Raw genomic sequence first — 12209 nt, 5'->3', positions numbered from 1 at the left:
TGTATTTAGCATCCAGGGTGTGTGCCTTGGGACCTTAGCCTGGAATTATAGCTGGGATCTTAAACCTTCCCCAGCCAAGTGGGGAAGGTCCCCTTTGTTTGCACTTCAGTCCCCTTTATTTGCTCTTCAGGTTTGAGTATGAGCATTGATGTGCTTGAAACAGATGAGCTGAATATGATACTGGGAGAGGACTGGGGAAAACAGGCCCCTTTAAGGTTGTGTGGAGATATGGGTTATCCTTGGAAAACAGCAGTCCTGCCATGTCAGAGCACGTGAGGCCACAGGGATAAGCGAGTGTGAAGGGAAGGGTGGATGCAGTGCTTGCAGCTTGTTTGTGCTCATATTGCACAGACAACCCTGGCTTACACTTCTCTTTAACATTTTTCTCCAGAGGTCTGAAGGACCTGGAAAGTCACTGGAGACCTTACTGTGGAATTCCACTGCCTAGGAATGTGACTGGAACATTTTTTTTTTTCCTTGTGAAACAAGATTTTTCAGGAATTAAAAATAAAAGCATGAATTTTTCTAAACTGGACCATGCCAGGATGTTTTCCCAGTGGAAATTCTTTTCCTCCTCCCTCCCAAACTATTTTTTTTTTCTTTTTAAAACCTCCTAGAGTGTTTCTAATGAGAAGTTATGGAGGTATTTTTTGCTTTGGCAATCTCTGTTTCGTAAGCTTCATCTGGGCTGTTTGTTTTCTAAGCAGCAATGAGCCTAATTGTCTCGTACTAAGACTACTGTGATTAACATGCATAAATTGCTCATGCCATTTCCTAATCAGAGGTTGTCAAAGCTGTAACCAAGAGTTGCAATATTCTCTCAGGAGGGAATAAATCCAGCCAGCTCTCTCATGCCAGAGCTGTTGATGGTGGAGGTTTCTGCAGAGGAAAGCACCCTCACTGCTGGATGTGGCTGCACCCTCCTCTGCCTGCCACTCTGCTTGCTGGGCTTAGGGATGAAGGATGTGTTGGTGGCTGTCCTCACATTCCTGCTCCAAACCACTGCTTCCTTTGCTGGGCATGACAGCACAGCCTCTCCAGTTATGGGAGGAAAAAAGGTGACTATTTCAACAACCTCTTTCACTGTCAGGGCTGTGGTAGGGCTGGGAACTGTGGCTGTACCAGGCAGTAGGCAACAGTGAAATTACAGCCCCCAGGGAGGAACCATCTGCCACCAGTGGGTGCTGAAGGGGAGAGAGAAACATATACCCACCTGACCAGCTCTTGAGCAAGTGGTAGACACAGGCTGGGAACTCCAAGTCCTGTAAGTACCATGCTGTGCACCTGAACTAGATAGAGGCTGCATATTTTTCCTGACTACGCCCCAGTTTCAGCCTGGGGAGCATCACATTTCCTTGCACAGGGCATAACCTAAGCAATGGGATGCAGAACATCACATTTCCTTGCACAGGGCATAACCTAAGCAATGGGATGCAGAACATCACATTGCCTTGCACAGGGCATAACCTAAGCAATGGGATGCAGAACATCACATTTCCTTGCACAGGGCGTAACCTAAGCAATGGGATGCAGAAGTGCTGTTCGGGGCAACCCCTTGAGCTGACCTCTGGTGGCCTGATGCTTTCACTTCAGTGCTCAGAGACCTGGAGCAAACAGAAAATACCTCCCAGGTGCTAAAACTGCTGCATAACCGAAACCCATGTTGTTTTCACACTTGCAAACACATTAGAGGGTATAAAAAGCTGTGCAACCACTGTGGTCTGCCCGGTGTTTCTCACTGGGTTTAGATGACCCAGCTCAAGTGCCAGTGGTTGCAAGTAACACTTCTAATTACAGTTTAATCACACCTTTTACTTTTTTTTTTTTTTTTTAAGTGTTTCTTGGTCCTGCTTTGCTAGGGCATTCCCTCATGCCAGAACACAGCTTTGCTGAGTACTGAGAGGTGTTGGTGTTGGGCCAGGAGAGATGGCATGCACACAACACCCTGCCTGCTGGCTGCAAGCAAACTGCTGAGATTTCCTCCAGCAAGGATTCATGCTGTTAATGCAAGGCTCAGTGCTGGTTGATGGTGCTCCCACAGGTCTTGTTGGAACAAGAGATCTGGGGAGTTCTAGAGTTCTGTGGGGTTTTTTTGTACCTTTTTCAGCCTTTCGTTATGCTTTGTTTTTTTTTTTTAGTATCAAGCACTTTGGGGCAGGGATAGGAAAAAGGGAAAAAGCAGCAAGATTGGGAAAAGGGTTTTCTTGGTGCAAATATTCTGTAGTTAAATCAAGATGAACAGACACCCCCAACTGTTTTTGTTTCTTTTAAACAACTGGAGTAATTGCGGAGAGTATTAATTTTGCTCATAAAGGACTTCCCTCCCACACATGCAATGTTGCTAACAAAAAAAAGGGGTTGTGGTGTCTCCCTGCAGGTTCTCTATAGGCTGGCAGTAACATTGTTATTGCGAAGAATGCAGTTGATAAAGACCTTCATAGTCTGCCTGCATTAAAACTCGCTCCACAGGAACTAATTTCATGTAGTTACTTTAGGGGAAAATAGCGCCAACATGGGTAAACAGCATTGGAATAAATCTAATCTGTTGCAGGACCAAATGAAAGTACAAAGTAAAGCAGGTAAACTCAATGTAGAAGAGAGGTGGTATCAAGCACTGAATTCTGAAAACCCACCCCACAAGGGATTTCAAGGCCATTTGTAGGATTTAATTCTAGCAAATGGAAGAGGACAACTCATTTATTTCCTTCAGGCTGCACCAGTCTGGCTTGGTGTGACTGCATTCTCCCAGCAGAGAAGGCTGCAGTGGTCATGACTCCGCTTTTCCTTTTTGCCTGCAGGAAAATACTCCTTTCCCACCCCACCTCCCCTCAAGAACTGCATGTGGCCACATCTGAGGAACCTCCACATCCCTTCCAGATGCAGGAGATGTTGAAAAATGCATCTTATTGCTCTGTCTGGCTTTCAGGATCTGGGTGGCTGTTGGGGAATGGCCTGCTGCTTTCCTATAGCCATGGGAAGGGGGACCAGTGGTCCCCTGCCCCAGGCACCTAGCCCAGGCTCCAAGGGCAGGAGCAGCAGCAGGAGCCTGCCAGGGAGCAGCGGAAACAGCTACTGGATGGGGCCAAAAGACAGATTTATTTGCAGGAAAGGAGTGGTGGCGCCAGAGATGGGGCTGAGGCTGCTGTGCATTTTCACATGCCACCCCCACGCACAGGGACGCGCTGCCTTCCTGCAGACACATGGAGCCATCCCCGCAAATGAGCAGCCCCTCGGAGCCTGCACGCTGGATACAGCCCGCTCATTTGGATGATGGCCTGTCCTGCAGACCAGTTCCACCTTCCAGCCCCCTCTTTGAGCCACTCAGCTCAGGCCAGCAAGGGGAAAACACTTTCCCATCTGTTGGTCTTCAGACTCTGACTCATTATTTTTATTTCAGCTGTCGCCAAGCAATAGGGAAAGTCCCAACACACCAACATTTCCACTGCTGCAAGCTGCCTTGTCCTCAGCCACCAGAGAATGAGCAGCTCAGCCTCAGTTCTCCGCTGCGTGCGATACTAAATATCACAGATTCTGTCACAGAATAGGCTGAGCTGGAAAGGATCCATCCAGATCATCAAGTCCAGCCCTAAAGTGAATGGCCTGTGTGGTGATCAAACCCACAGCCTTGGGTTTTATTAGCACCATGCTCTAACCAGTTGAGCTAATTTCATGAATAAAAAAACGGGAAGGAGGGAAAGGGTACATTCAGGTTCCTTAGTCATCAATACATGCAGCATCCAGGCAAAAAGTAAGAGCATGTAGCCTCTGGGAAGGGAGACGTGGGGCTTGTCCCTGAAGGCACCCACACCCACAGGTGACAGAGACACCGGAGGTGGTGTTGCCCTCTCCTGCTCCTTTGAGCCCCTCATCTAACTAAGAACCACGGCTCAAAACAAGACTGTGCCATTGTCTGCATCACTCTATTGTACCCTCCTTGTCTCCACTCTTACAGAATTGGGACATGACTCCACATCCTTTTTTCTGCCTGCTCATTACTAAGCTCAGAGACTCTCCTGCTGTCTCCCCAACACCCTAGACCGTGTTACACAGCACCAGCAGTCTTTACCCAGGTTTACTCTTCCTTTTGTTTGCCCATTTACTGCTCTTCTCCTTTCCATTCCTGCTCACCTACTTCATGTTTTCCTTTCCTCCCTCCATCTGGATACCAGTTTGGATGCCTGTGACCATACTACCATATGCGTACGCATAAAAAAAAATAAAAATAGGATCACTAAATGGGGAAACACCTCTAGAGCTGCTCTAAAACTACAGCATGACTCCAGCTAGACAGAAGACATTTTGCAATAACCTCATCACAGCTGCCAAGTGTGTTCCAAACACAGACCTCGTGTCATAAATTTCTGTAATTAGCAATGCTCCAGCAGGCAAAAGTATGTATTTAAAAACTGAGGATGCATATAAAGTGGCTGCAGTTTATATTACGGGTGAGTCACGGTGAGGCCCAGCTTGAAGGGAGCCAGTGAAGCCTCTGCAGCCACAGCACTGTCTGGCACAACCCACCAGGCACAGCAAACCTTTTCCTAAACATAGGGAAAACAAGCTGAATATTGAAGCCTCTTGGGAAATGTATTTGTGCTGAAAATTTGAACTTTTTGCTGAAATAAGGGAAAAAACAAAAATCGAGCCTCTTTAGCCAGCACCAATAAAACATTTTGAGACAGAGCTCCACTTCTTGACACACACGCAAAAAATGTTCTTCTGGGACGGAAAATGGAAACTTTTTTATTTGGATGGATAGCGGTTTTATGCCTCAAGCGACTTGGGGTTTTCTGGTTTGAGAATAAACACGTAAGAGAAAAAAAAAAAAAAGAAACAAAACAAACAGAAAACTTCGGATGTGTTAGTGGTGGCCAAGCCCTGCTTTTCTGATGAGAACAAAAGCTGTGACATGGGGTTTTTTTCCCAGACTGCGACTGCGGAAGGCGGCGGCGGTGCCGTGCCTGCCCCTCACGGCGCCGGGCAGCGCCGGGGCGGCACCGCGGCTCTCGGGGGTGCCCGGGGGAGCCCCGCACCGAGCCCCGCACCCGGCCGGGCACCGAGTCCCGGCCACGGCCGGCACAGGCTGCGAAATGTCGGCGCTGCAGTGCGCCCTGGGAGTTGTAGTCCCGCCGCTCAGCATCGCTTCGCCCCGCTCCCCGGCTCGCAAAATGTCCTCCGCCGAGGCAAGGCGGCCGCCTACAACTCCCAGGAGCCCCGAGAGAGGCGGAGCGGGGAGGTGCCGGGAGGCGCCGGCCTTTTCCGCGCCGCTCTCCCCGCCGGGAGTTGTGGTCCTGCCGCCGTTGTGGCCGCTCCGCGGAGCCTGGCAGGGACTCGATGTCCCGGCGCCCCGCGGGCCGTGGGCGGAGGGGCAGAGGTAGGCAAGGCGGGCGAGGCGTGCGGCTGCTGTGGAAGGTGTTGGGGCTGTGCGGTGTGGGGGTACGGGGGCTCCCCCTTCCATTTCCTCCCCTCCCTTCCCCGGCGGTTCGCACTGTGTGCCCGGGCGGGTGGCGGTGCCCGCGGTGCAGGGCCAGCGAGGGCCGCATGTGGAGCGGGCGGTTCGCATCCAGCAGCATCTCGGGGCCCACGGCAGCACGGCTGGGGCTGCATCGTGACCTTGCCCTCCGCGGAGCGAGTGCCCAGCGGCCGATGTTCTTTTCCCTGATCCTCTTCCCTGTTCCTTGGCGCGGGGCCCTGTGGATCCCTGTCCCGAGGGACTGTGTGGGCTTTGGTGCGGCGCTCTGTGCGCCGTGAGAGCAGGCCCGTGGCCGTGGTTTGCGGTGACTGAGGTGTCCGTCCTCCTCACAGGAGGCAGCAGGAAGACGCACAGAGTCTGTCTGAGCAACACCAGGATGGAGGAGCCCACTGGGAACCTTCCCTTCCGGAGAAACATCATCCTTCCCGAGTCGTGCTGTGGTCACGTCACCATAACAAACCTGTGAGTGGGTCTGGGGTGCTGTGAGGGCCAGCACGTTTGGACACTAACTTTGTTAAGGCTAAAACATTTCCTTAGAAGCAGAATTTCTCTTTTCTGTGTAAGTGCTCTCAGACAAAGATAGCCCTGATGAAGACTATTGTTGCCACCTGAAAACAGGCCTTTATTCAAGGCCTTTTCTGAGTTGTAGTTGTTACTTTTCATGTGTTGCAAAACTGAGCAGAAGGCTGTATCATTTTAAGAATATTTCCCGCTAGGGGTTACATGGAGGGCAGTGTTTTCAAAAGTAGATGTCAGATCCTTTCTGTTAAAGACAGCCAGACCTGACATGGAACATAGCACTCCTCAGAAGGTTCTCTGTGTTTTGTGCTTCGTAACAATCTGGCCCTAACTTTCAACAGGACCTTTCTTTGAAAACACAAGTCTCTGTTACCCATGGTATAATACTTAGCAGCATTTAATGTTTACAATGCATAATTATTATTGTATCTTAGCTGCATTTAATACTGTTTATTTAGTCCTTTGCACATGCAAATTACGGCTTGAATTTTTTTAAAACCTCCCTTCTGTTCTACAGGATAAAGTTGGCAGTGTGAATGTGGAGGCTGGATAAATATAGTGGTGCCTGCGTTATTAGGCTGTGTGCTGTTCTTCTGCCAAAAATTCAATAATATCTACAGACTTTTATACCACCATGAGTTTGTGTCAGAATTAGAACCCAGTTCTGCAGCTTTGGATGATTCAGGGGGACAGAATTATTTTTAAAACTACATTTCCAGTATCATGATGGAAATGTTTGTTTTCTAGGGTGGCAATGCTGAGATCTTTGGTGGCTTTAACTGACCCTCAGGAGGGGAAGCTGACTCAGTCTCAAGAGAAAGTGAGTGACTAACAGACTTTCCATGTCTGTTTACTGCATCATTTCAGAAGAGCCTATAATTAGGTAGTCAAGCTTATTCTAATAATATGTTAGAGCTGTTTCCATAAGTCACGTGAGCTGAACCAAAATGTGTGTGTGCACCAGCTCTGTTTCCAATTGCCCAGCAAGTGGTAGCTTCATCATCAACCACCTGAATTCAGCAAGGTTCCCTTCAAGCAGGTGGCACTGTCAGGTATTCCAGCTGCTCCTGGAAGTCAGGCTTCAAATCACGCTGTCATTTACTGACTGAAGGGCCAGCTCTTGCAGGCCTGTGGTTGCAATCTCTCCTCATTTCCATGTGTGAGCATGGCATGTGTGATTAGTTTTCTTAATCCGGTGGGATAGATTTCTTGAGCTGGCTGGTTTTCCAATTCCTGGAACCTAGCAGTGTCTTCAGAGCATGAAGCCAAAGGAGGGAGTGGAGCTCGTACTTTATGCCACGTTAAAGCACACTTGAAACAGTGGCCCTGATATTTTTGTGGGTTTTCTGTCACTGATAGGGATCAGTGGTAGTGTCATTTGTAATAGGCAGAATGTGATGGGTATTGGGACAGCAGGTACAGAGCTAGTGCAATAAGGGTTGTACTGGCCAAATAAAAGTGTGAGAAATTGGATGTGTTTTTGTGGATTTTTACAGTGTGAATAAACACAGGGTGTAATATGCAGAGCTCATTGCTGTCTCCTGGAAGATGTATAAGACAGCTTTGGGGGATTCAGATTAACTCAAGAGCTTTATGTTCATCTTTTAGTAATTGGACCTGATGTTACCTGTAAAGAAATTTGGTAGCATTACTTTCAATTACTTCATATTCTTGTATTCAGTCTTGTGTAAATCTTTAATTTTAATGTGCATTCATTCCTTAAATAATGTTTTCATTTGAAGCAAAATTGCTTGGGAATCCCTAAAGCACAGCTAACTGTTATATTTCAGTTATAATTACTTTGCATGACACAGAGTGATGGTCTCATTCTTGGTTCTCATTTCACAGTTAAGTGTTTATGCTCCTTTGTATTCTAGGCACTAAACTTGCTGGGTGTTTGGAAAAGTGTACTTAGAGTTGTTCCTGGGCCTACATCAAAGACCTCAGTGGAGTGACAGCTCGAAGATGGGAGACCAGGAGGCAGGTGAACCTTTTCTGGGGATAGTGGCTGATGGTGGCAGAGACTTTGAAGGAGCTCTGCCCTCAGACACGGTGTCGCTCAGTGATTCTGACTCCGATGACTTGGGGCTGGCGGGTGAAGCAGAAGTTGATACAGTATCTCCTGAGGAGCCATCTGTAGATGAAGGGGATTTCAGATCAGGGGGGACACCTGACTCTTCAAACAGCAGTCACAGATCTCCTGTCCAGCCATTCCATCTGAAGGGCATGAGTTCTACGTTCTCTCTCCGTAGCCAGAGCATTTTTGATTGCCTGGAAGAGGCAGCCAAGCTGTCTGTGCCCTCAATGCCTGAAGATAATGTTGTTGATGGGAGGTTCAAGCGCCCATTGCCTCCGACCACAGTTTCAGGTAACGCGGTCCCAGAAAACATGGGAAGGCAAGCCAGAGCAGTGCAGGCTCCCAGAACCTCTCCTGCAGTGCCTGACTACGTGGCACACCCGGAGCGCTGGACCAAATACAGCCTGGAGGGAGTTTCAGAGTCCAGTGACAAGACCAACAGGGCAGTGGCCATGGAATTTCTAGGTGCTTTGAAGAAAAGAGGGGAGCAACAGAGCTCGGCTACCCAAGACAGCTACACCCCATCCTTCAACCAGGACCCTTCCAGCTGTGGAGCTGGGAGGATTGTCTTCACCAAACCAACTAAAAGAGGTGTTGATGGACTGGAAAAGAAAACATCAACAGGGGAGGATGATAAGAAACAGATGAAGACAGATCTGAAAGGAAAATCTCTTAAGAGGACTGATGACCTGAGGGAAGAGGATAAGGTTGAGCTGGGGCACTTAGACAGTGACAGTGGAAAGGCAGCAGAGGAGGAGGAGTGCATGATGGAAGGGGACCAGAACACAGAACATAAACCTGATGCAAAGCTTAGTGGTGCAGGTGAAGAGCCATTGCTGGGAACAGTTGGATTCCACTGCAGTAAGAAGAAGAGCAGGAAAAATTTCCGACCTAAAGTAGCTGATGAAGGGGAGGAGGAAGAGTCCTGAAGGATGAAGCACATTGGAGACATCCCAGACTGTCTTGGTCATTTTTTTCCCTCTCTCTTTTTTTTTTTTTTTCCCTTTCTGGTCTGAAAACCACACGGTAGCTTGTTGTTCAACAGTTTGCATCATAGCCACCAAGAATGTTTTATATTGTTAGAAATTAAGCTGCCTAAAATAAACTCCAGCCTTTTTGTTGATGAGAATTCCGTGGGCACAGATAGTTGCATCCTGGCAGGATAGAATCAAGTGTGATACTCCAGAGCTGAAGTATCCAAAGAAACAGAAGTGTTAGCTAAACGGTTGCAGGGCTTCCTAGTAACTCCCAGTTTTGGAATTGCTCCCAAATCCTGTGGAATCCTGGAGAAAAGGTGATGAGCTCATTATGTAGAGATTTTTAAACTATGAAAATAAAACCTAGTCTTCCACTGGATGTGATTTCTTGTCGCCCTGTCCCAGGAAGGAAAGTCTTTTAAATTTTTTGTTTAAAAACATTTCTGTCATTGCCATTGAGGGTGAAAGCACAACAGTGCCCAGTTACATGATGTGAGGATCTGCACTTTGTATGTCCTTTCCAGGAGGTGCTGCTTCCATACTGATTCTATATGTGGATTGGGGCATTTGTGGGAATCAGATATTTATACCAGAACTGGAGACTTTTTTTCCTATGTGATACAATAAACTTTTGGTTGTAACTTGATTTCTTGTCTGAACCACGCTGAGTAATGCAGCTGTAGGAGTTTTACCAAACATTTTATTTGATTCCTAAACTGTCTTGAAAACCTTTTAAAGTGTTACTCTAACTTTGCCGTCTTGTTAACTTCTCCCTCAAGTCTTACAGATTCTAAACCTCACATTTTTAACATTTTCAATCATTTTACAATGTATAATCCCCTCATAGGATGAGTCATCTCATACAATGAATCACATTGTAGGGAATGTCAAATAGAGTGGGTTTTTTCCACAGTGCTAGTAAATTTAATAAATAAGGTTGAAAGATTAAAGTCTTTGAAAGGTTACATGATTTGAAACTCAAATTAGTTCAGGTCACTTTGGACTGACATTTTTTTGGTCATTATTCTAAATGAACCAATCCCAAGAGTAGTATTTACAACTGTGTAGTGAAAGATTAATTTTGAAGAGTTTGTGATATTTCTTGGTAGATTGTGCTTGCTCAAACTCTGAAGGATGTTTGAGGGGGTGACTTCATCTTAACAGTTATTAACTGGGAGGCCCAAATCACTTGGGCTTTGTGTTTGAACTGATGCATCATTTGGTAGAAGAAGCAGAAAACTGTGTAAAAGGAGCAGTTGTGCTCCATTTTTCTAAACTCACCTTTTAGTTTTCAGAGCAGAATGTATTTTCTCATGAGTATGCAGTTGGATGCACATTGCTTAGTGGGTCGTTGGTAAATACATTGGTTGTTCCAGTGCATGTGAGTGGACACACAGCAGGTCCCAATGGATAGATTTTGGGTTCCAGTGGATAATTAGTGTGCTGATCACATTAAAATAGTAGCCATTTCAAAATGGAAACTGCTGCCAAGAGCAGGGAAGGCTTGTTGTGACCTATCTGTTATTTCTTAACAAAAAAAAATACAGCTCAGTAGTACCAACTTACTGGGTTTATGAGTTCTGCTTGCCCAGGGTGAGGAACAGATAGGACTATCAAAATTCCATCGCTGCTAATGGAGTCACAGGTCTGGGGCACAGCTGAATAAACTGGACAAATGCCTGTTTCACTAAGCCATCATAACAAGATTAATATCTGTTATTAAAAGGCTCATTTTTGTCAGAGCTGAGATTTATTTTTTTTTCCACCTCTGCTAACAGAAAGCTTTTGTGCAATCTACAATTACATTGCATAGAGACAATATTATACGTGTGAGGAAATGCAGTTGAAGTTTGTATCAGAGTCAGACATAGCCCAATACTTCCCCCTTCTGATGCTGTTTATATTATTCCAAAGAAATTTCCCCTTAGAGGATGGTATTGATATTTTAATGGTATATCTTGCAAAATTCTAATAAAGACAGTGAGTTTTTATATGCTAAAAATGTACAAGCCAGTTTAAGTAATGGAAAAAGCCACAAACAGCCCAGATTCTTAGATTGCACGATAATTCTTGGTACACATTCTTGTTTTAAAGTCTCTTAGGTGATTTCTTTTTCCCCCTGACCCTTGAGAAAGAAAAGTAAAATGAAATCAGATGCTTAGATGTAAAGGAGGTATTCCATGAGGTGTGATACATGGAGGCAAACGCTCCTTTCCAGCAGGGAACTGGCAGTGGCTGTGATGAGGCATGGGACCAACAAAAACCAGGTGATTCCACTCTCTGAGGTTGAGTGAGGAGCCCTTAAGAAGGAATACCAGCAAAGGAATACCTCATAGGAGCCAGTGTGGGAAGAGAAGCTGGTGAGTGCAATTGTTTGAGAGTTGTAGGAGCTCCAGGAACTGTATGTTTTGTAATGTTTTAGTATTCAGGCTCTTTCCTTGGAAACTCTTTCTTGATTTCCTTTTTTTAAGCAGCTCAGGAGTACAAGCTTGATGTCTTGGCCAAGGAAGGAGCTTGTTTTTAAGTGCGTAAGTGACTGCCCTTCCAAAGGAGACTCCCTTGAACAGAGAAGTGTGGAATTTGGCAGTGGTGATGGTGAATTGAGGGTGTGGTATCTGGAGAACAAATGGTATTTAGAAAATAAGGTGGTAGAGTCACCCTGGAGGAGAAAGTTTTAATGCTGTTTGTGGAATGGTTTTGGAGAAAGGATCGAGTGCTATGGGAGCAGCAGGAACCAAAGCCCAGGAAATTGAAGGAGAAAGACCAAGAAATCCTTAGGAATGTCAGGCACCGATAGTGCTTAGTGTAGAGAGCTTGTTGTCCTTAGGCCTTGTACAGTAGTTCAGTAGGACAGAAGGTTTAATGTGAAGAAATAGAATAAAATTTAATTATCAATGTATCCAATGTCAGTCTCAAACTGATCTACATGCTCTTCTCTTTCCCTTCTTTGTGGCAAAGGCGCTTCTGTGTTGGCACTCTTCACACCTAATAGGGTTGGAAAAGTCACGTACTCATTTAAAAGCCTTAGGACAAGGGGCACATAGTAGTAATTGCTTAAGAAACTTTAAAATGTTGAAAAAAGACACTGTAGATTGTATTATTTTGCATTCACTTAGTAAATGATAAACAGAGGATTATTTTTCAGTTATTTAAATTTCTGGGG

The 12209-nt window shown here is 46.1% G+C and overlaps 2 protein-coding genes across 4 annotated transcripts in view; one reads left to right on the top strand and one right to left on the bottom strand.

Moving 5' to 3' along the window:
- Window positions 1-5288: 5288 nt before the first annotated feature.
- TSSC4 (tumor suppressing subtransferable candidate 4) lies at window positions 5289-9692 on the top strand. Of its 3 annotated transcripts, none has more exons than XM_036384438.2 (4): window positions 5289-5374; window positions 5806-5935; window positions 6740-6812; window positions 7870-9692. In XM_036384438.2, the coding sequence occupies exon 4, from the start codon at window positions 7958-7960 to the stop codon at window positions 8996-8998; it is 1041 nt and encodes a 346-aa protein (XP_036240331.1). In that variant the 5' UTR covers window positions 5289-5374; window positions 5806-5935; window positions 6740-6812; window positions 7870-7957; the 3' UTR covers window positions 8999-9692. The 3 variants fall into 3 exon arrangements, with proteins under 3 accessions (XP_036240331.1, XP_036240333.1, XP_036240334.1); XM_036384440.2 differs by lacking the exon at window positions 5289-5374 and adding an exon at window positions 5407-5436; XM_036384441.2 differs by lacking the exons at window positions 5289-5374; window positions 6740-6812 and having other exon boundaries at window positions 5462-5935.
- A 2238-nt stretch (window positions 9693-11930) lies between these two features.
- The window catches only part of TRPM5 (transient receptor potential cation channel subfamily M member 5), a 35637-nt gene continuing 35358 nt past the window's right edge, over window positions 11931-12209 (bottom strand). The window contains exon 24 of the mRNA XM_036384437.1: window positions 11931-12031. Coding sequence (XP_036240330.1) covers window positions 11931-12031 — 101 coding nt within the window. The remainder of the gene's footprint in view (window positions 12032-12209) is intronic.

The sequence above is a fragment of the Molothrus ater genome, chromosome 6 (assembly GCF_012460135.2).
Source record: "Molothrus ater isolate BHLD 08-10-18 breed brown headed cowbird chromosome 6, BPBGC_Mater_1.1, whole genome shotgun sequence".
Lineage (NCBI taxonomy): Eukaryota > Metazoa > Chordata > Aves > Passeriformes > Icteridae > Molothrus > Molothrus ater.
This window is presented reverse-complemented; position numbering and strand designations above follow the sequence as displayed.

Coding starts and splice junctions, on each gene's coding strand:
- TSSC4 (XM_036384438.2), top strand. CDS start 7,958: ATGGGAGACCAGGAGGCAGGTGAACCTTTTCTGGGGATAGTGGCTGAT.